Below are 22,328 nucleotides of genomic sequence, written 5' to 3' on the forward strand. Positions count from 1 at the left end.
ACAACTGAGATTGGCGGTCCTGGAAAGTCGCCCCACCGGGAGGAGCTCCTCCCAGCGTAGTCGGAGGTCAGAGCTTTGTTTTGGATAGGGACATTCACGAGACGCCCTACGTGCCCACGGGCCCTCATGTACCCCAGATCGGCTCCAGACTGTTGTGCTGACAATAACCTTTAAGGCAATCTACGTTGTGCTCCTCCCCCTTATCGGCAGACAATCTCGAGTCCCCGCACTCCGTTGACCAATCAATGAAACGCGATTATTTGCAACCGATACTGACACTCTGCTCAATCGCGATCTGTCTATCGCAGGTTGGGAAATGTTGCCAAAGATAACGTTTTCTTTGAAAGGTTCTAATTGCCCTTTAAAAGGGGTTCGTCAGACACCCCGCTCGCAAAACGAGACAGCTTCTTTGAAACACCTGGATTTCCCTGTCAGTGTCAGTTGAAGCCGTCGATTTTCTGATTTTCTATTTCAACTTATCACAATTGGTACTATGGAAAGCAAGAAGTGTCCAGGGTCATTTCTTCAAGATGATGATGCCATATCGTCTGCCGAAGGACAGATAGATAGCACCACGGCATATCAACGACTACCGGAAACACTTCGTAATTTGGGCGACGAAGAGATCAAGAATTTGAACGCCAAACTCGTCCGCAAAGTCGACCTATTGGTTCTGCCAACAATTGGTATTTTATATATTTTGAACTATGTCGACCGTCAAAATTTGGCTGCGGCCAAACTGCAAGGCATCATGGAAGACCTGGACATGACCACTGAGCAGTTTGCTACAGCAGTGTCAATACTGTTCGTGGGATACCTGCCTTTTCAAATACCAAGCAACCTCATCATTACCAAAATATCCAGGCCAGGCATGTATATTTGTTTGGCCGTGGCGATTTGGGGCTGTATTTCGGCTTCGACGGCAGCCGTCAAGAGTTACGGGCAGCTGCTTGCCGTGAGAGCGATTCTTGGAGCCGCCGAGGCTGTATTTTTTCCCGGTGCAATCTACTATCTCTCTGCATGGTATACGAAGGTGGAACTTGGGAAGCGCATTGCCGGTCTCTACATTGCTCAGCAGGTCGGAAACGCCTTTGGAGGGCTCTTCGCAGCCGCGGTCCTGCAGCTAGATGGAGTTCGCAACATTGCAGGCTGGCAATGGCTTTTTATAATTGAAGGTAGCGCTACAGTTGGTGTCGGTGTCATTTGCGCCTGTGTGATGCCCGAATTTCCACATAATAGTCGCATTCTCTCCCAAACAGAACGTGACCTCGCGGTGTGGCGCATCGAGTCCGAAGCAGGCGCAGCGGAAGGAACAGACGATGAAAGTGCCCTACGAGGATTTGCTCAGGCTCTTGCAGATCCGAAGCTCCTTCTACTTATATTTTGCAATATGCTGTCGCAAACGCAGGGTTCAATCGCGAATTATTTCCCGACGCTCATCGCCTCTCTCGACTTCTCCGACACCATCAGTTTGCTACTCACTGCTCCGCCCTATATACTTGCTGGGTTGGTGTATTATGCCATCATGTTTTATTCAGACCGCAAAAACACAGTCTATCCTCTGATACTGATATGCATTGCGATTTCCATTGTGATGTACATCATTCCTATGACTACCGTCAACGTTGGAGCACGGTATTTCTCCATGATGATGTTGCCATTTGCATCGGTCGGGCCGCAACTCCTTCTCTACAAGACTATTAACCTTCATCTTGCACGGCCCGTTTCCAAGCGCGCAGCGGCATCGGCTTTAGTCAATGCGATTGGAGGAACTTCAAATATTTGGGCCTCGTATCTCTATTTTGCAGGCCCGCATTTCTATGCCGCATTTGGGGCATTGATGGGAAGTGCTTTTCTGTTTGCAATGACTATTACCGTCTATCGATGGCTGGTATTGCGTGAAAACCAACGGCTTGACTCAGGCGACCCAGACAAGATTGATAAAGTAATCAAGGGGGGTGTGACCAAGGAGATGGTGCAATTGAATTGGCGCTATGAGATGTTTTGAGGTTTCTGTAATGGACTAAAGGAAATCTGTTGGTCATGGAATTTATCTTAGGCCCCGGAGAATAACAATCAATACTATTGCTTAGATGATTCGAAGTAGGACCACTCCCGAGATCAGATTCAAGATATTACTATAGATGTGACAAGACATGCAGTTGCGCTTGGAGCGGAAGTGGATAGGAATATATGCATTCAAGTAGTTTAAAGATAGACGATGAAGTGATTCAAGACAGGGGCAGAAGAGCTGGATTTTCCCTGGAGGAGGCACACTTCCCCACGAGTGTGTGTACTCAGGGACGTTGCATCCTGATAAGTTCATTTGTCCATCTTATCTAGACAAGCTAAGATGAGCTTGCCAATTTGCCAACGTTCTCTCTGTCGGAAAGCCACTTTTGCCCATGTCAAAGCACCCTCTATATCGCCATCTTCAATGCATATAGCCCTCATTGCACCGGGCAGTCCCCCTCGTAATAGCTGCCAAGCTACCAGGAAAGCCTTATATGCGTAAAGAATGACCCATGGGGCCTCTGAATCTGGTAGAACACTTGAATTCAGATAACGGAGGAACCAGTCGACGTGCGGTTGAATCATTGCAGCATTTTCACCTTCACACAAAAAGTCACAGGAGGGAGCCAGGTAAGTAGAGTGGTTCAAGACCGCATCTATACTTCCTTCCACAATACCTCCTGTGTGTGACGGAGACCACATTTGCATCTCAATCATACCGATTTTCCAAGTCGCCTCACTTAATTCCACATGTCCTGTATGCTGACCTTCCGGCTGTGCTCTGCTGAAAGGACCAAGTGCGACGAGTGACGATCGCAAGGCTCCAAATCTTTCAATGCTCAGCATGCCAGTCATAGTAGACCAGCCTGATACTTCGCGGGCACTGGAAATCAGAAACTGTGCAATGTTGACGGCACCATATGGATCAAAGCATGGGATGGACTTCAGATCCCCATCAGGCGATAAAAACAAACGAACGGCGTCTGCGTACTGCAATGATGGGTTTATGTGACCCGTTGCAAGTTGGAGATGCGCCCATTCGGCAGCAGAAGATGCGAGCCAGTGATCTACCGGACAAGGTAGATCATGCTTGACTTCTAAATGAGAAATGGATCGGGGAATAGATAAGCATTGATACCATAGCGCATCGATCTGATGCACGGCAAATGATGTTCGTTTGTGTGTTTCGGCTTTGATAAACCCGTGCCACAAGGATTCGAGATCATAGGCAATGGTGTGTTCCGTTGGCATGGACTGCATGAGACCCGATTTACGTGCAAGAGCGATCATGGTAGAGTGAACTTTGAGTCCAAATATTGACTCATTTCCACAAAGATACATCATTGAGCAAACTTGAAGCAACAGATATGACTGGACCACAGTGATGTCTTCTAAACGATCACTTGACTTTTCTTTGTCTGAAGTAAGAAGAGCCCGAGCTTTATAAAAGCACAATGTGGACAACTGCGTGCCTGTACCTGGTTTGTCTCCAAGCTCCGGATCTTCACCATACTGATATCCAAGGGAAATAATGCCGAGGACCAAGCTGGAGCATGCTTGACAAGGATCAAATGTAGCCTTGTGGATGAATGGCAAGAATGGTGAGACATGTTTGAAAAACAGAGAACATCCCCGTAATATCTGTTGCATCGATGGAGACCATTCACTCTGAGATTGAGTCAAGCTGTGGGTGGATGTTCTTTTCGGAAATATTTGATGAAAATGAAGGCCAAATAGATCCATGTTGAAAGACTCAGACTCTAATTGGCCGTCTAATAGTGACCGGCAGCCCGGAAACGACGACGCCACGAGCAAGTGATGATCTGAATTCGTAGAAGTTGCCAAGATTGGGTTGGTAGAGTATGAGCCGCTCTGTGCTGGCTGCACATCATCATCATCACCATCACCATGGGGATTGCGATCCCAGGGATACGCCGATCGCATGTTTGTAACATCTTCTTCTGACGTGAGACGACCGTGAGTGATGGGATAATCGTTATCCCCAATGACTGCCTCCCATCCCCTCTCGTCGATGCTGAGTCTTCCACCGCCGGTTGATTTCTGCACTTGGAGGCCGAGCTGGGGTGTTCCAAATGGCAGCGAATCTAATACTTCGATCGAATGATTCTCCCCATCCTCCTGCTCTCGGGGTTCATTACGCCGTGGTCCTTTTGTGGGCGACTTGGGTTTCTGTTCTGGGTGCTTCCTTCTTATATGGCGATGGCGAAGATCAGATCGCGAAAATTTTGTCTGGCAAATCGGACAAGAGAGAGAGGTCTCGCCTGAGATTTGTGAATGAAGCGTTGCGTGGCGTTTGAGGTTTTCATGTCGTGTAAAGCGTCTTTGACAGATGACACATTGAAATGGCTGATAGAGTGGCCTTTCTCGGGCAGTTGAGGGAGGCGGCATGCTCTTAAGACCGAGGAATATGCGTTGTAATGAGGAGACTGAATCCGACGGCGAGAAATATGAATTGAGGGGGCAAGATCCGGGGACCTTGATCTGTCCCCACAGAGTCGGATATTTCCCCGCACGGTAAAACGCCTCAGCTATAATTTATAGCCCGCTCTGACTGTCCTGTCCAAAAGGGTTGTGGAAAACAGAGCAGCACAAGGCACACCGATTCGAATAAAAATGCTGCTAAAGAGCGTCGCAAAAATTGCTATCCCCGCTATCATCGCTATCATCGCTATCAACGGGCTTGCGACAAACCAGATGCCTTTATTCTGCTGACGATGTCCAATAGGAACCCGATGCTTTATCGTAACTCGACTTACCTATCACCCCCACCTCAATAGCCTCAATAGCCGCACACAGCTGAAGTTGTACAGATGCGAGATATGTCTCATTCAGGAGAAGAATAACATAGGAAATTTTGCAAGGCATAAATTTTAAAAGATTGGGTATCTCAAGTATGCGAACCAGATTCTGCCCATTTGTCTTAAACCTTTTACCAGGAAGCGCAGCTGCTCAATCCACACGAAAGGGTTACCAATTATAAATTTAAAAGAGCAGAGCGAAATATGAGTTCATGGTCCCGGAGAAAACTGGGGTGGAGGAGACCTACGATGAAGTACCAGACAAGACAGGGCGAGAACAGAGTGGCTTCCCTTATTATTGAAGGTGTCGGAACATCCCGGAGTAGACATCAAAGTTAGGTATACGAGCTCGCATTTGCGCTTCTCGGGTATTCAAAATGTAGTCGCGGGCACTGCTGTGGAGGAATCGCACCTCGTAGGTGAAATAATCCTGTCTGTCTCTTTCACGGCTGCGCTTTCGGGACATCTCTAGCAGACCCCGAGAAAGGCAATCCAGCGCACACGAGACACGGCAAATGATTAAACAGACTTTAGAGGCGGTGGGCAGCACAACAGCTTTCAGTCTCCAAAGGTCCAGTCTCGCCCTGTTCGTAGAGTTCTTTCCTTTTCTGCCATGACCTCTCCATCTCTTGGTACCATTCCTCCATCTGATCCGAAGACAATTCGATCATGTCAACCGAAAAGTGGTTCCGTTGTAGGCCAAGAAATCCCCAGCTGCTTAGTCGGTCAAAATGCCACATGACATATCCCCTTATACGAAGCCATCGCAGCTTAGGGCTCTGGACAAAGTGTTCATACGGTAACTTCTGGTGCGTCCATTTCCAAGCTTCGAGCGGGCCATTATCGGACTCGGGCGCCCAGGGGGTTCCAATGATTGTGATGAGCTTGTTCTCAGTTTAGTTTTCGAGAATAGTCAAATCTAACACATCTGAAGTGGTGAACCGCCATGCGTCTAGGACCGCTTGAGTATAGTGGTTTGCACGGGATGTCATCTCCCAATCTGATTCCATCAAATCATGACGTTGCTCATATGTTTCAGCACTGACAAGCTGCTGCAGAAAAGGGAGCCTTTGAACCCACTGCCTCGTGGTCAGCCAATGCTCTGAATTTGCGGTTAAGGGATCATCTCACAAAGCCCATCGCTCGACGGGGCCATTGCACATCCCAGACCTCGGAGGCATTATAGTCGACCTCCGATGCTCCCCACTTGATATCATGAGCTGCCACTTCATTAAAGGCTACGTCTTATTAGCTTAAATTTGTGTATTGTTATCGGAGAGACTCACGCTTTGCTATCTTGTGAAACAAGCATTCCCCAACACAGACTAGCTGCTCCTGCTCCCAGATCGAGAATATTTTCAAATGTTCGAGGCTCTGAAAGTACCGAACGGTTGATTTCCAGTTATTCCCGCACGAAATAGTGTACCATTCCCACCAGTAGAAGCTTCGAAGAACCCGGTTCCACTCGATCGAGGTGACCGGCGCGGACTTTCTGATCTTTACCTCATCTTTCAGAGGATGCTTAGACAACGCGTTTGATATAAAGTCTGCCGTGAAAAATTTTGCACTAAGATAAAACTCCTTTATCGAGGCTGCATCTTGCCATGAAAATTCCGTATGGACAAGCCGCTGGCGAAAGTTCTCAAGGTTCTGAGCACCTAATTCCGAATACCAAATGCGTACCTTCGAGGCACGGAGGATAGCGCATGCCTCCGGCAGCAAGTCGGGGGAGATTAGATTACTCAGGACCGAGCGCAAAATGAGATTTCTGGCACCACGAAAGGCATGGTAAAAAGACGAGAGCGAGACAATCGCCGAACGGAGTGACGCGACATTATCAAGGTGATCAAGGATAGATTGAATACACTCGAATGGCAGTAAGAGCAGACCACGACGAGGAGAACCCATGTTTCAGTCCTCCATCACCGTCAGACGTACTGTCTGACGCTAAATCGCCAGGCTTAACACTGTCAGCAGGTAGTGCTGAAGGATCAGAGGAGAAAAGAGGAAGCACAAGCTCAGACAGCTTGCTACTACAAAGAAATGAACAATTAGAGCGAACAACCAAAACAATATATGTATTGTGGAGGGTTGGAGAGAAGAAGCAAGAAGAGGCTGATATGGGTCTGTGATCCGTGCACCACGTCTTTTACCAACCACACCACGTTACATAAGCTACTATCTTATGTACATAATTCAAAAATATCGGAAACTCTCCAAGCAAGTGACAAATAATAGATTCAACTCCATTAAATCTAAAAGCAAGAGAGAGCTCAACCTATTTTTCTCTTGTCCAATTAGAGCAAGGCATCCATTGCAAGTGTGATACACTCTTATCAATATGCCTTTTAATAAACACTCATAGTTCAAAGCTGTGAGATACATTGTTATTTCTAGACTACCATAATAAGATGGGTGCGGCTAGAAGCCATTAAAAAAATCATCCCGGCGGGAAGAAAATGATTATTTTCTATCCATTAGTCGCCCAGATTATCCTAGGGAATATATGAGGTCTGACCAACCGACAAGTACCTATCTTATCGATAACATAACACAAACTATTGACATGTAAACGAAGAAGCTTCATTGAAATCACCTGCGACGTAAGTTAAAACTTTAGGCCAGGCACACAAGTCAGCCGTCCGCAATGGAGGGCTGCTGCTGCCTGTTGCAGACGGCGTAGCAATAGCACGCAGCGTATCCGGCGCTATACCATTTTCCACCCAGTCAACTAGAGCCTGAAAGCTGTCTCCTGGATACCAGCCTATCCCAGCAGTGCAGTGCTCGGCACCGGGGGCGAGGAAGAGGCGATAGTAGTCGTGAACCTTTGGGTCGTTTTCTAGAACGCGACTATAGTAGTCCACAGTCCCATTGAAGAAGATAAGTTGGTCCTTCATGCCGTGCCAAGTGATCATTTTCCCCTTGGCATTCTTGAACTCCGTCAGGTCGGTATCCCGGGTGCCGATGACCGAGCTGAATTGGTTCACAGATGCGCGGAACAGACGAGCAAATCTTTCGTGGTCAATTATGGATAAATCCAGGGAAGAATTTCCAGACAGGAACACTTGAATCCAGTCTGCGGATATGGTAAAAGGAACCTGTTCACAGTGGGATTTTCCACAGAATGTGCAGTTTGTTCCCGCTAAAAACGCCAAAGGGGCGTCGTAATTCAGCCCATACCAAAGGGGCGATCCTTGTGTGTCCTTTGGTCCAGCCCATATGAGAGAGACGAGCTCTGCTCCTTTCTTAGAAATTCGAATTGTTTCATTGCCAGAGGTGCATTGCGCGGTCTTGCCAACCACCGTAAGAGGGTCAAATTGGCAGCTCCCTGGCATAGAAATGATACCATCTTTAACTCCATCGATCTCATCGCAGGCTTCGATTGCATGCTTCGTGATAGCGTCTAATTCGCATTCTGATGGATAATAGTCTAGATTCGTGAATTCGTGAATTGGTTGGCAACTCCTTATATACTCCAAACATTATGGTAACAATTCAGAAGGAACTTACCGAGCTGCTTCATCATAGCCTGTGGCCAGAACTCGGAAGGAATAAACTTGTCCCAGTTGATAGCGGGCGCGCCCGCCAGGATACCATCATATTGAGTTGCATACCGCTGAGCCATCATGTGTCCCTGGCGACCTCCTGTCGAGCAACCATTCCAGTATGAATACTTTGGAGGCTTCCCATAGAAAGTTCGCGTGGCCATCTTTCCCAATGACGTCATCTCGTCAAGGGCAGTTGCACTGAAATCCTGCAAGTTCGGCCAGTTTAGGTTGCCTTCTTTGGTCAGTCCCCAGGAACTGACATTAACCGCCAATGCATGGCCACCATCTGTCGACGCTGCGGCGTAGCCTTGGAAGACAGCCTGGCTAAGGGCAGCCAAGGTACCAGTAGTCCAGCCACCACCACCGATTCCGGAGAACCGGCCGTTCCAAGAGTCAACCGGGAGTGAGACCCATGCGGTAATTTTGTCATTCCAGCCGGGATGAGTGTAATTAATCGTGAGCTGACAGACTTTCACAGTATCGTTTGTCGAAATGGGATAGGCGTTCAGGGTATTTGCTGGATTCCAAGTTGCTTCAGTCACAGCCGCTTCAACTGAAAGGATATTGATGTCTGGGAGACCAAGCGAAGCGAATGTATCGTGGCTACAGGCCTTTGTGGTAGCATTCGAGCTGACTGCTAATGCCGCTATCCCGAATGGGAAAAGTCGGAAAAGTCGGTAGATATGGCCCCAGACCATCTTGATAAGAACTGAAACAGAGAAAATAGAGGCCTGCCAATGTGAGCTTTAATCAGGAGAAATACTAAATTGCTATGCACTTATAGCTTACCGTCCCGGGAAGATAAAATGCCATATTCAAGCCTTCTATTATGATTGCCGAAGATGACTGCCGAAGACTACCAATATATCCTCCGTACCAACCAAATTGATTTCCGATGCCCCTTCCGATCCGCTTATGACGGAACTGAGGCTTCCTTAGATATCAAGATTTAAAAATGCGGGGTCCCCGGTGTTTTGCCGCGCAAACTAACGTGATCCATAAAGCCATTCGGAACCCCTCCCCCCATTACAGAATTTGAAATCAAGATATCTCAACGAAAACGAATCAAAGATAATTCAAATATAGCGAACTTTTACAAACATTGATCCTATCTCCAATCTCACTACACCCACTACATCTCGGTGGAGCCCTAGTAGCAGGCTGATCCGCCTGGATAGGCAATTCGCCCTGCGTATGCAATTCTGCAGCAGGTGCTTCTGCACAATTTTAGCTACGTATTCAGCTATAGGCCCTATTCGACGGTTAAACACTGTTTGTAGGGTATCTAACTAGTTGAATATCGCGCTTCTCAACCAGATTTCTATCCGCTATGCGTAGAATCGCGTTTTCTTGGGCTAGTAGCGCAGTATTGTATAGCAACTCATAGTGGCCTTTTTGATGATGTAATCTAGAGTTTTAAATAGGCTGAAGGGCTGTTAACAACTGCCATAGTAGATCCTTAGGTATGAGTGGGATACTGTATGGAAAACTGCCTAAGCTGTTGTATCTGCGACGTATTGGCTCCAATGCCTGGGAACTGAATCTGCTCAAAGTCCCCCCAAGCTATCAAAGCTCTAATAAAACATCAGAGAAAAAACGAACAGCCGTAGCTTGAAAGTAGGGCAGCGCCACAAAGCCCGGTAGGTCTGAACGGCATTACAGCAAGGTAAGTCCAAGCGGCTTTAGAGGAAGGCGAATCTAGCCGGCATTAGAACAAGGCAGATATAGAAGGTATTACGATAAGTATCCATTGTGAACAAAATAGAGTCAAGGGATAAAGATGATTAGTGGTGAATTCGTAATATTCCCTAACCATAGATGGAATAGCATGAGGACTAATTATACTCCACATGCCTCCATTCCTTTCCCATTGCATCAATTCGGTGAAAGATATGCCGAACATCTTATTTGAAATTGCGGGGTCATCGGGGCATATGCCACGGACTGGTGCGCACGGACAAGATGACTTCCAATCTGAGAGTATGGGGTACCGGGTAGAAGATCGCCAAGCTAAAATGAACTGGAGCTCATGCTAAATTTATATTTCTCTGAAAAAAGGAAAGCTAAGAATACTTTAGCACACGCAATTTGACGTGACACCTTTGCTTGCGTTATTAGGGGCCACTATTGTCGTTCTCTCCTGATCCGTTCTATATCATCCCATGGAAGTTCATCCGCATGCTCATCCCATCCGCCCATCTTCCGATACTCATTTTCTTCGCCGTCACCGCCATTCAAGTCAATCCACTCAAAAGGAAGTACGCCCCGTGCTGGCCACTCTGGCCGGTAAAACCTAGTCACATTGGAGTTCAGTCCAATTTCTGCCATGGGTTGAAATCCATCCTCCGCATCCGTCTTACTCTGTTGCGCGGAGCTTGGGAGCACGCGAGTGGCGAGGAATCCGCGTAGTCTGGGGCCAAGTACACCCTTCAAGTATGCCTCCTGACTCTGTAACATTTTACCAAATTTGAAAATATCGGGCTTGACCAGGAGCACTGTTCCTATATCACTGGCAGACGCCTGATCAATACAAAGGAAGCTCGGGCAGATACTGCCAAGTCCTTCGTACTTGTAGAACTCCCAGACGATATTCCAGATGTCTTCTTGCGTGGCGTCGTCCTTGCCATCCCAAGGAACAAAACAGACGCTTTTGGGGAGCGGAGGGTCATTCTCTGAGTCTGAGTACGTGTCTTCGTCGACGTTATCTTTCATAAGATCTTTTCGGATTTGTCGGTCCCTATTTTCCGGGACATTTCCAGTGAGATAGAAGACTGAGGCATACCCAATGTCTTCCCTTCCGGGACGTAGTTCCTTGTCATCATTTGCTGGTCGCCATGATGGCGGATTGAAGTACCATGGCTGGTCTGGATCGCACACTCCCTCAATCTTTTCAATCTCAAGGCGCTCAAATTCTTCTTGAATGAAGTAAAAGTGCTCTTTCCATTTTATCCTGACAATAGAGCTTAAAGGTGCCCGAATCATGTATTTTGCATGTCTGTGCTCAGAACACACGGCAGCAAATAGTGCCGAGCCTATATCCTGATCTTCGATAGGACGGAGAAGAACATTGAGAACTGGATCGCCTGCTCTCTCGTCACCCTCGTGCAGTCGGAATTTTTCCCAAAGTTCCAACACCTCACGGCGAGACCGGGCCTGATGACGATGTTGTGATATGAGTTCGACTGACATCCCTTTCCGTCCATCATGCTCTCCTTCAGTAAGATTGTTCAGCGCATCTTGTATTATGGTATGGTTTCTCTGAAGCTCGCTTGTCGTCGTAGGAAAAAGGAGAAAAACGATAAGATGTTCTCTACTCTGCCGGTGGTCCCACAAAGGCATCTTAGTAGATAGAGCATAATCCGATTGAGATATCACTTCAGCTACTAACTCTGGTGGAAATTGACAGGCTGACAGAACTGATGCTACAGTCTTGCAGTATTGCTCTCGCCCTGTCGCCATAGCATTGCTGACAGTAAACATACACGAATCTGGATCATAGAGTCTCCTACTACTTTGTATGCAGTTGGAAATCTCGCGTGTTTTCTCCAGTTTCAGGTATTCGGCGAAGAACTCCATAGTTTGAGGTTCAACAACTTCCGAAAGCAGCTTCTTCGAAAACTCAGTAGAACGGTCGGTGAAGACATGAATTTCATCATCTGGCATAGTTGCAAGATGTGGATTCAGCCTTGAGTCTCTATGTGCGATCATAGATGGCTTTGGCTGGACAGTCACGGTAACCAGAGATATATAATCCCTTTCACCAGGACGACAGCAGCGCGTGAGTTGGCGTTTCGTGAGCTCGTCCGCCACGACGAAACTGGTTCCTTTTTTAAATTCCAGGCCAGACCGAAAGGCGAGAATTGCCAGAGCGTACAGATTGGCCTGGCTGTCCCAATGGGAACCTTGTTTCGCAATGGCCCGAAGCAGTGCCTTGGACGGAGTCCATGTTTCCAGTTCCACACCACCAGAGCAATCTTTCTGGTAATGATGGACAAGTTTCAGTTTTTCTTCCTCGGTCAACTCCATCAATATAATCATTAGTAGCACGTTGTCGCTCGCCTTGAATATTGGCATTCGAGCGCCACGCGCGAGTTGTATGGCTGTTGTGTGGTCGCTATTGGCCATTTTGTGCATGGGATTTGATAAGCAGTGAGCAAGATAATTATGGAGTCTTATCCCTCAGTCTCAGCGGGTTGAAGCTGCGGAATGTAGTAATTTGCTGTTATTGACTCCGAGGGGCACTAAGGGGCACTAATACGAGCCTCATTACATGAAGTTTGAGTATGACGCCGTTATCGGTAAGAATACAGAAACATTAATACTCCGGGCCATTTCCCAATATAGCCTAGTAGATCTTGGCATTAGGGTTCGAGAAACAACCGAAAAGTGAAAGTGGTGACACGGATTTTTGGAAGTGCTGTAGTCATACCAGCTTCGTTGAATGTATTGATCACCCTTTTCAAGCCGTTGAATTGAATGAACACATTGATTTGCCAATATTTCAAGCTTTGCTTCTCATCAAATTTATCTTTTTGACTATTTCCAGGGCTTTTCCACATATATCTTATGATATTTCAACATCCTGTTTCGTTGAAGTCTGTAGCTTCATTAGATAAAGTCTGTTCTTGACTATGTTGCAAGGTATTGAGAAAATTGCGAGTCTACCCCGTAATCGTGCCGCTAGTCACGATTCATAATCTTAAACAAAAGCAAAAACATACAACAGCAATTATATGACCATCTTGCTTCGCGCCCAAGGTCGGATATATATATGTAAGTCGCCTAAACAAAATGGATACTTCTATCATAAATTCTTTGATCTTCTTCTCTTCATACGACTACATTAAAAAATTAGCCACTTTCGTTAACTATAAGCTCCCTTTTTTGCCGTGTGCTCGGATGCGAATCTCAATAAGCAGCACTCTGTCGGAACCATTGTGCCGACCTGAACCTATGACCCCGCCACTTCCGGGACTGCGAGAAGAATGCTCTGCAGCATCAATACGTCCAGTTTTTATCCTTTTAAGGGCTTTAAAAGATTGTCTACAAATTGCCACTGCTAGCATTTTTGACTTTCAAATTCTGCTGTTCTTTCAACTATTTCCCTCTAGAAATGGGTTCCTCGATCTGATCACCGTCATTAAGCTGATGAGTGGCCTTGTTTTCGCAATAGTGGCATTCTATTGGCGAAAGAGTATAACAGAATCAGACTCAAGCCCAATTCCAGGTCTATGGGTGGCGGGCATCACGCGACTCTGGCTTTTGAAAGAAGTCTACTATGGCACATTTCCAATCACCAACCGGAAACTACACCAGAAGTATGGTACGTTGTCAATGTTTTCTTACCCACCCACCTCAAGAATTGATCACTAGGTTTGAATCTCAGGCCCAGTCGTGCGTATTGCTCCGAACGAGTACAGCATCGACGATCCCAGTGCAGCATAAGTAATATATGGCGCTGGAAATAAATACATCAAGATTTGATGATTTCTCAGTTGCTCTTGGTCTGGCAGCTATAATTTATGGCTGACAGTTATCTCTCGCTGTTAGTCTTCATGATATGAGGCAAGTGGCATCCAATGAATCCCATATCTGGTCTGTTCGATGAGCGAAATCCTCGGCTCCATGTTACCATTAGGCGTAAGCTCGCCGCTGCGTATTCCATGTCAAATTGTCCAATCAGAGGGCTATGTTGATAGTTGCACATCTTTGTTTCAACAGCGTCTCTCTGAGTTTGGACAATCAGGCGAGCTCATTGACCTCACTCGCTGGTTCCAATGTTATGCTTTCGATAGGGAATATCACCGTAAGTCCAATCACTTCTCTAGAGATTAGCAAGCGCTTTTCTAACTCCAATGCGCAGTTTGGAAATCGATTTGGATTTTTGGATGAAGGAGAAGCTAAACAAGGTATTATGAAGTCAATTTCCAGTTATTTGAAGTATGCCTCAAGAGTTGGAATATTCCCTGAGTGGCACCAGACACTTTTCAGACTCTTCATCAAATCCAAGAAATTAAATGGGCTCGCCCATGTTCAGTCTTTTGGCAAGGAAAATCTCGAGGCGCGGTCCAACGAATCAGCATTGAAGTACAAGAGGGTCAACACTCCGGGACTTACTGACTTTGTCTCCAAATTCCAGCAAATTTGTACCACGGATTCGAGTAAAATAAGCAAAGACGAAATCGCCCTTGCATGCAGTATCAGTATTGGTGCTGGCTCTGATACTACATCCATTAGTCTATCAGCCATTATATATTACCTGACGCTCTATCCTGAGACAATGCGCAAGCTACGCAATGAAATCAAAGACATGGCAACGCAAAATTTACTTTCTAATCCAATCACGTTCCAGGAATCATGTTCCATGCCTTACCTACAAGCAGTGATCAAAGAGGCCCTACGGCTACACCCTGTGACAGGGCTTATTCTTGGACGAGTGGTACCGAAAGGAGGTGCGATGCTGAGTGGTATATGGTTTCCTGAAGGAGTAAGGGCATCTTCAAAAGGAACTCTCTTCTACATTCTATGGCCCCTTGCTAATGAAATCTTTGTTTCAGAGCGTTGTTGGAGTCAACCTATGGGTTGGTCATTTGAAAAAGGAGATTTTCGGGTCTGATGCGGATGGATTTCATCCAGAGCGATGGTTGGGTGATCCAGAAGTGGTGCGGAGGCGAGAGTCCTATTTTATGACTGTAAGAATGATACCCAACAGAAAACTCTGCCAGACTCTACTCTACTAAATTATGCTAAAGTTTGGGATGGGGTCTCGCACATGCATTGGAAAGAACATAAGCATTATGGAACTTTCAAAGGTGGTTCCTGAGCTAGTTCGTGCTTTTGATTTTGTTCCAGAAAGTGGAATACCACAGTGGGCCACCGAAGATGTCTGGTTTGTGAAGCCCAGGGGGTACAGATGTCGCATTAAGCTCCGGGATGAGGTTTGAGTATCTGGAATCATTAACTTCATCTTTATGACTATTTCCAAGGATTTCTTTGAATATCTACTATAACACTTGAACACCCTGCTCCGTTGAAGTCTGTAGCTTCATGAGATAAAATCTGTTCTTGACTATGTTGCAAGGTAGAAGAGACTGGTGCCCAAGATATTTGGACAGCTAGCTAATTGGAAAATATAGAGACGGAACATATGGATATGCAAGTAGTGTGAGTGGAGAAGGCGTACTCAACTGTTGATTTTGTGCTGCCTTGGGCGCCAAGAAGCGTAAGGAATCTTGCATATGTCCTAAGCACTTGAGCCTTAGGCTCAGGCACTGAGTCTTCTCGCATAAGTATGAACATTCACGAAGTCGAGACATATGTGGCTATGTGATAATTTCCTTGAGATCATAATATCATGCCGGTGAGAGTGTCATGATCAACCTTGTCCTCATATTACTCCACCTCGGCGTTGGTGGCGCCACACCTGTGATATCTAACGAAACTCCTTCAATTCGCCTTCGTGAAAAGTCGAATCTAGGTTTTATCGCCGGAGGACTCTTCTCCATGGCTTTCAACTTATTCGTGTCTTATATGTTCAACGTCGATGAGGGAAATCGGGGTGCTACGACAGGATTTCTCTTTACTGGCCTCTGCATTATCTCCGTCCTCGTCATATGGTTTGATATCCCAGAAATGAAGAACCGGACCTATGTCGAAATCGATCAGATGTTCGTTGTTAAGCTTCCTAATAGGAAGTTTTGCATTTATAGAGCTCACATAGCCGATATCGTTGAACTAACAGCGTCAAAATGGATTTAATATTACGTGAACACAAGTTGGGTAGCCTATGATCTGGGAGCCTGAGGTAGAGGGCGACATTTACGATTGAACTTCGGCATGGGCCGGCCTATGAGCTAACCGCTTGTCCAGGCCCAACCCAATGGGCTTTTTGGCCCATTGCTGCCTGATTCTGTCTGATTCTGCCTGATTTTTTTACGTAAAAAGCTGAGTCATCTGAAATGAATTCTGTTATTTACCCATGTTTTGGTTGAAATATATATTACTTACCCTACTTTCTACTTTCTCTCTTATATATATAAAACATTCCTATTTATATATACATAAACATTATCTTTGTTAGTCCAATAGCTATTTATAAGGATAAGGGCAGGGTAGGGGTAATATCAGAGAACAGTAGTTAGTAACGCTACTGAGTATTATGTATAGACCTAGTTGTTGAGCATAATGCCCCCTCCGCTCAAAGGATCTTCGATGGTGGGCCAATCTCGACGAACATTCGCACCACTTAGGGAGAAGGTCTGCTTCAAAGGAAGAGTGATTCCGAGTCACCTTTGCGAACTTGTGGTTTCCATGTCGAACATATCCATTTATTGGGCCGGCCCATGCCGAAGTCTAATTGAGTTGCTATTCTGCTTCCCCGGCTAGGATCTTACGGCAGACTTACTAGTATGGGCTTTACCCTAGAGGTTCCTCGTCCCCCAGTTCAATTCACTGTGAGAGACCCTATGCATTAGTTTAGACAAAAGCCTACTTGTGGCCAAATCACAGAATTGGGTAATCTAATGATTCATTGCATGGTAGATGTCAGCTGATCTGAATCGGGTTAGACTCCAGTGACAAGACTGTCATGAGATATTTCCAGTAACATCTGTTCTCCTGTTCAAAACACTACCGCTATCTGAACAGTAATCTTACAAACGTGCCTCATGCTCTTGAGTCTAGGCCGTGCCGCAGTAACGAAAGAAAAATGAATACTACGCGCTGTTAACAGGACGTATCGAGGAGCCCACCATATCTTCATCGTAGTATGTTTTATCTCCTAAACCAAATTTGAGCCTGATCTGACTGAAATGGTAGTGGACATACGCATCCTCGCATGACAGGGTGCTCATCATTGAACAGAAGCTACCCCACGCATCAAGATGCACGCGACTATATGGAAAGAATGGGAGCGGCCAAGCCCAAGGAGATCATAAAGAGCGAAGCAGAAGAAACAACTCCTTTGGATGGAAATAGACTCCATGAAGTTGCGAATGGGGCAAATTTTGGTATCCATTTTACCAGTGGGTCTTGCTGAAGTGCCCGATGTCGAGACATTCATGAAAGCTTACAAGGTTTAGCGGTGAAAACAGTGCTGAGAGGGAATTCAACAATTACAAAACGGCGTGCAGCGCGGTCACCAAATCAGCGCCATGCATATTTGGTGGTTAGCACCATCATCTGACAATCCGCAGTGGCAGTAGATGTGAAGCCGAAGCTGATTAGACCGTGTTGCTTTGCTACTTTTTCCTTTCAGCCGAGGAGTGGTTATATCCACTCACTCTACCATGGTTCGAGCACGCTTGGCAGTCCTGTATATGCCTGAGGAGATCGGGCCTTGGCACTAGGGTGGTGAGGAAGGACAATATTGCTTCGCAAACCCCTTTATTGTATATAGTAGACTTGAATAGTTGAATGAAAGTAGGCTGCCTATTCAAGTAGAACATCGTCAACTTCATCATTGGTATCTTCATCCTGTAATTCAACAAATGACAAAGAGATGGCTCGAAGAAGAAAAGGCCAAGATCCATGGCAGGATGATGCCACAAACAATTGAGCTTAGCGTCTAGCATGTAATATATGTGGCTAGGAAGCCGGAATCAAGACTCTGAGGTGTGCGTCTGGGTTGTTGATGAAATCCGCATGGGAGCTGAGAAATTCTGCCATGTAGCTGCCACATGTTTGGTTCGGTGGAGGGCTGATGATGTTTAGCTCGCTCTTGGCACATTTGACTTCGACATCCCAGACTGTCTGGGTGAACAGAGATTGCACAACATAGGTAAAAGGATCGAAAGAGTACATCCAGTACCTCCAGAAAACGTTCAAACTGTTGTATGGCACCAGGGCACTGCAGAAGTCGATGAAGATGGCACCGAGAACAAGTGGGTTGACCAAGGAGGCGAAGTTTTCGTTGGACGAGAACACAGCAATTCCTTGTCCGACGGCCGTGTAAAGAAATTTGTAAAGGATCATCTCCAGAAAGAATTGACCGGAGACACTGGCGCCGACGGAGAATCCATTAGTGAAATAGAAGCTGACGAAATATAGCGTACCACAGGAAATCAGGTAAGGAATTTCAGCGACCATCTGACCTGTCACAAAGGCAACCCAGCTGTAGGTTTTGGACTTCTTCTCGCGGGCCTCAAAAATGGCCCGGTTGGCCATGAAGAGTGGCTGTAGCTGAACAATCACACCGCCAGCGACGAAGAGGAAGATAAAGATGGAGAAAAGTCGCAGTTCCAAGTGAAAAACGTCGTGGCTGTGTCCGACTTTCCAGAAGCTGAATCCGTTGAAGAGGGCTTGGAGAATATGAATAATGACCTTGTTCCAAATATAATCGGGCTTTCGCCAAAGGGCAATGGTATGTCTGTAAATGACGACCATCAGCTGCTTTAGCAAGGGGCTAGCGAATTCGGAGCTGGAGGCTTGGATAGGCTCGTGAGAGTATCTTTCCTTAGTGGCTTCCAACTCTCTGAGAATAGCTTGGCTCTCTGGAGCCGCCTTCCATTGCTCATGCCAATCCACACCGGGCAAGATAGGCCCCTGAACAACATCAACAATAATGGATTCTACATTGATGCAGCTTGTTTTCTCCTCATTTTGAATATGCTGCGGGCTGATGATCCTGATCCTGAAGACCTTGATCTTGTTCGATACGGTCTGAACTATTTGTCACAGATGCTTCCCAGCAAGTGGGAAGCTTTGTCACATAGCTCTTACGCCATTGAGCATATGATCGTGCTATTGGAAAAAGGTGGGTAAAACCCTCCATTTCTTGAAATTGAAGTGATGTTGAAGACTGACTCAAATTTCTGTAGAGAAAAATTTGAGGTCCAATAGCTCGTTCCTGGGGTGGAAACCCCGAATTCCCACGAAGCAGAAGTCCAGAACATGCAGCTTCAGTCAGAATTGGACGCTTTAGCTCAAGAGACTTTTGATTCTCTAGATTGGGATTTGATGGGTCCAATTCTAGGCTTCTAGGATGTTGAAAGGTTGCTCGGGCACATTCATATTCATTTATACCTACAAATTGATGTTGCATACAAGGAGCCGACTCAATGTGTAATGTTCTACCTACACAAGTATGAATGCTCCCGAGGTCTCCGCCATGATGAAGGTACACGCAGGGATAGTAAAAATATCTTCTTGTTCCAGCATACACATGTAACTTACACATACTTATATTCATTGGCAATCTGGGCGTAATAAATCTATGTCTACTCAGTCTCAAACTTGGCATCCTACTCTCCTACGCAGTCTCCCTCTTAATCTCCAACTTATTCATACAGTTAGTCATAAAATAAATAAGTAGAAAAGATGTAAAAAGCTCAATTTAAACAATCATAGAGTTACCTATAATGTGTAGGAAACCGAATTATATCGTGAAACTCAAACGATGCCATTATGATATGTTGCATCCAGAGGGAGATCTGTCCATGGAAATGCTGCCGGCGAAAGCCACTGCTCGCATGGAATTTTGGATACAATATCCTCGAAATTTTCTGGTAAAGCCCAAAAATTTGAGTCGATACTGTCTGATGAGCCGGCGGTATCCATTGTCAGGTCACTTGAGTTGACACTACCTGTGCTCTCCAGGGTACTCGCGCCATCAGAGAGTGGAAGGAATGGGGTCCGCGGGATAGTATGCTCTCCTGGTGTCAATGAGTCAAGTATCGAACAAGCTCTCTTGCAAATTTCGCTGGATGAAGCGTTGTCATGCAATAGTTGGAGAGAATTTCGCAATGCTTGGAATATAAGGTGCTTCGGATTTTGTGGAGTATGGGCCTTTCCGAGGAGAACCAACAGAGTAGATATCGCTAAAAAGGCATGAAATGAACCTAGGCCATAAATATACCATCGGTAGGGTCCAAATTCATGGCGCATATTGAGGGTTTCATAGTTCGAAAGGATGACAAGAGCAGCCTGTTCGCATTTTTCGTAGCTGTTTATTATTGAATTCCCGTCGTCGGTTCCGTTTGGTTTCAAAAGGCAGATCCGATGCAGGAGCAGAATAAGATGGTTGGTGTAATTGCTCAAAATAAACGAATGTGCTTGATGATACGTGGGCAGATCAAGTTGATCCGAGAAGCGCTCTGCTTGGGCCTGCAATTCGGTCTCGATTTGGCAATCCAATGCTTTTATCTTCGTCGGTGAGCGAGTAAATTCTTCAACACTCAGGGTGCATACATCAGAAGCCAGAGAATAGAGGCGGAACTTGAAGAGGATATACGACATTTTTGTTGGTTTTTTCCGTCTTGGTGGCTGTTCGATCCCGTGCAAGGCTTCGTGAAGCGAGTCTGAAACAATTTCATCATCTTCCACGTCTGCCGGTAGTTGGACATTGTTCTCAACATTAAATGGAGCTAGGTTACCTAGACAGGTATTCTGAATGGTATAAAGCATCATTAACCCCGCCCATGCTCGTCGCCTCTCTTGAACCTCAATGGGTTTCAGATTTAGAAGCCCAGGATCAACATGGCACCCTATGGCGATGGCGATATTAAGCGTCGTTCCAAGAAGAGCCCAGGCTGGGCCTTGGGCGTGATTGATGGCATATATTAGCAGAATGAGGCATTGCAAGGTTTGCAAATTATGTTGCCACATGAAGTTGTCGGCAGCAAGGCACTTCATTGTCGCTTGTCGATATTTTGCTGCCAAAGACCTTGCACTTTCCGCAGCGGAGGCCTCTCGGCCCAAGTCTAACAAGATAGGACTTTCTTTATCGATAGCAGTGACAGCCAGCCCCAAAGTGACAAATATCAGACCTATAAAAGATATCGGAGCATTCTGGGGATCTTGCTTGAACTTGATATAGTTCGACTGGAATGTCTCGTCATGTATGATGTGGAACAGAGGGGAAAAAACGTTGAGAAATGTGGTGATGAGTTCGTCGCAGTGCCGAAATGGTGGTAACATGTCTAAAAGAGACTGTTTGTTGGGAGGTATGTCGCAGAACAAAAAGGCCCCAGACTTGAAATCCAGCTGAGATTGGCTCTGGAGCGAATGAAACACGTCGGGATCGCGAGAAGTGCTGTAAGGAACGTATCGTACATGGCCCGAAGGGGACGCAATGATACTGCCAACCTCATTACTTTGAGGCTTAGTGACATTGCGGGTAAAATATTGGCTATCAGTGTAGGCCGAGGCGGAGTTTTCAGAAAGCTCATGCTGAAACAGAGGGGTATAATCTTGGGACACGGGCGAACGGAGATCGTGATTATGTTGAGTGTTGGACCTCGAGGTCAACTCAATGTTTCTCACGAGTAGACTTTCAAGATCCGATATCCGCTGTAGAAGAGTTTCTTGGAGGGCGCTTGCCTCTTTTTGTGCTGGTTGAAGATTTTGTTCAAGATCACGCTTAAACTGGCATGTCGACGCCACTCCGCGCTTTCGGCAAGTATCACATGGCACACCAGATCCCAAGCAACGTATTTTTCTCTTTCGGCAGTTTTCACAGCTAAGGGGTAGCCTTTTTGTCATTTCAGCGGGCTGTATTCCAGGTAACATTGAAAAGGGAGGGGGGAAGGGGTGATGCAAAATCAAGGTTTGTTTCCTTACAAGTCTATCGATTTTCTTGGGACCACCGGATCATTGGCCCCACAACACCTCGGGGTTGCGGGGAAAGTTGGGCCGGATGATCATTTGATCCGTGCCGTATGGGGGAATTGGCAGATCAGTCATTCAGCCGGAATAGAGAAGGAACAAAGAGAGAGAGAGACTGCGAGAGAGATCTAGCTGAGATAAATACGTAAGCGCCGGAGGAAACGGATGGGATCACCTAACCCCATACTCCAATAGTAATCTGTATATATCAGCTATAGGATCATACCTCTGCATATTGTAGTGGGGAGACTCGGTCCCTGTACGGATTACCATACCGTTACGGGTCACATTTCGTCATGTAAGGGAATTGGTCATATTAATACGAACTTAGCACTAACAGAATACA

The 22,328-nt window shown here is 46.2% G+C and overlaps 8 protein-coding genes across 8 annotated transcripts; 2 read left to right on the top strand and 6 right to left on the bottom strand.

Moving 5' to 3' along the window:
* Positions 1-493: 493 nt before the first annotated feature.
* Positions 494-2,008, top strand: N7520_005928 (uncharacterized protein; the record flags this gene model as incomplete). The annotated part of the gene is made up of 1 exon (XM_057139862.1): positions 494-2,008. One exon carries the CDS (start codon positions 494-496, stop codon positions 2,006-2,008), a length of 1,515 nt encoding a protein of 504 aa, XP_056993868.1.
* Positions 2,009-2,322: 314 nt separating this feature from the next.
* Positions 2,323-4,422, bottom strand: N7520_005929 (C2H2-type zinc finger protein; the record flags this gene model as incomplete). Its single annotated transcript, XM_057139863.1, has 1 exon — positions 2,323-4,422. One exon carries the CDS (start codon positions 4,420-4,422, stop codon positions 2,323-2,325), a length of 2,100 nt encoding a protein of 699 aa, XP_056993869.1.
* A 940-nt stretch (positions 4,423-5,362) lies between these two features.
* On the bottom strand, positions 5,363-6,740 carry N7520_005930 (uncharacterized protein; the record flags this gene model as incomplete). Its single annotated transcript, XM_057139864.1, has 3 exons — positions 5,363-5,716; positions 5,964-6,070; positions 6,119-6,740. The coding sequence occupies 3 exons, from the start codon at positions 6,738-6,740 to the stop codon at positions 5,363-5,365; spliced, it is 1,083 nt and encodes a 360-aa protein (XP_056993870.1).
* A 650-nt stretch (positions 6,741-7,390) lies between these two features.
* Positions 7,391-9,078, bottom strand: N7520_005931 (uncharacterized protein; the record flags this gene model as incomplete). The annotated part of the gene is made up of 2 exons (XM_057139865.1): positions 7,391-8,262; positions 8,343-9,078. The coding sequence occupies 2 exons, from the start codon at positions 9,076-9,078 to the stop codon at positions 7,391-7,393; spliced, it is 1,608 nt and encodes a 535-aa protein (XP_056993871.1).
* Positions 9,079-10,504: 1,426 nt separating this feature from the next.
* N7520_005932 (uncharacterized protein) lies at positions 10,505-12,505 on the bottom strand (the record flags this gene model as incomplete). The annotated part of the gene is made up of 1 exon (XM_057139866.1): positions 10,505-12,505. The coding sequence occupies one exon, from the start codon at positions 12,503-12,505 to the stop codon at positions 10,505-10,507; it is 2,001 nt and encodes a 666-aa protein (XP_056993872.1).
* A 1,454-nt stretch (positions 12,506-13,959) lies between these two features.
* N7520_005933 (uncharacterized protein) lies at positions 13,960-15,324 on the top strand (the record flags this gene model as incomplete). Its single annotated transcript, XM_057139867.1, has 5 exons — positions 13,960-14,036; positions 14,102-14,186; positions 14,244-14,867; positions 14,938-15,072; positions 15,133-15,324. 5 exons carry the CDS (start codon positions 13,960-13,962, stop codon positions 15,322-15,324), a joined length of 1,113 nt encoding a protein of 370 aa, XP_056993873.1.
* Positions 15,325-17,965: 2,641 nt separating this feature from the next.
* Positions 17,966-19,489, bottom strand: N7520_005934 (ABC multidrug transporter; the record flags this gene model as incomplete). The annotated part of the gene is made up of 2 exons (XM_057139868.1): positions 17,966-19,004; positions 19,458-19,489. The coding sequence occupies 2 exons, from the start codon at positions 19,487-19,489 to the stop codon at positions 17,966-17,968; spliced, it is 1,071 nt and encodes a 356-aa protein (XP_056993874.1).
* A 279-nt stretch (positions 19,490-19,768) lies between these two features.
* N7520_005935 (Zn(II)2Cys6 transcription factor) lies at positions 19,769-21,859 on the bottom strand (the record flags this gene model as incomplete). The annotated part of the gene is made up of 1 exon (XM_057139869.1): positions 19,769-21,859. One exon carries the CDS (start codon positions 21,857-21,859, stop codon positions 19,769-19,771), a length of 2,091 nt encoding a protein of 696 aa, XP_056993875.1.
* Positions 21,860-22,328: the final 469 nt, after the last annotated feature.

This window comes from Penicillium odoratum (assembly GCF_028828045.1).
Source record: "Penicillium odoratum strain IBT 22623 chromosome Unknown utg000005l_segment0_segment0, whole genome shotgun sequence".
Lineage (NCBI taxonomy): Eukaryota > Fungi > Ascomycota > Eurotiomycetes > Eurotiales > Aspergillaceae > Penicillium > Penicillium odoratum.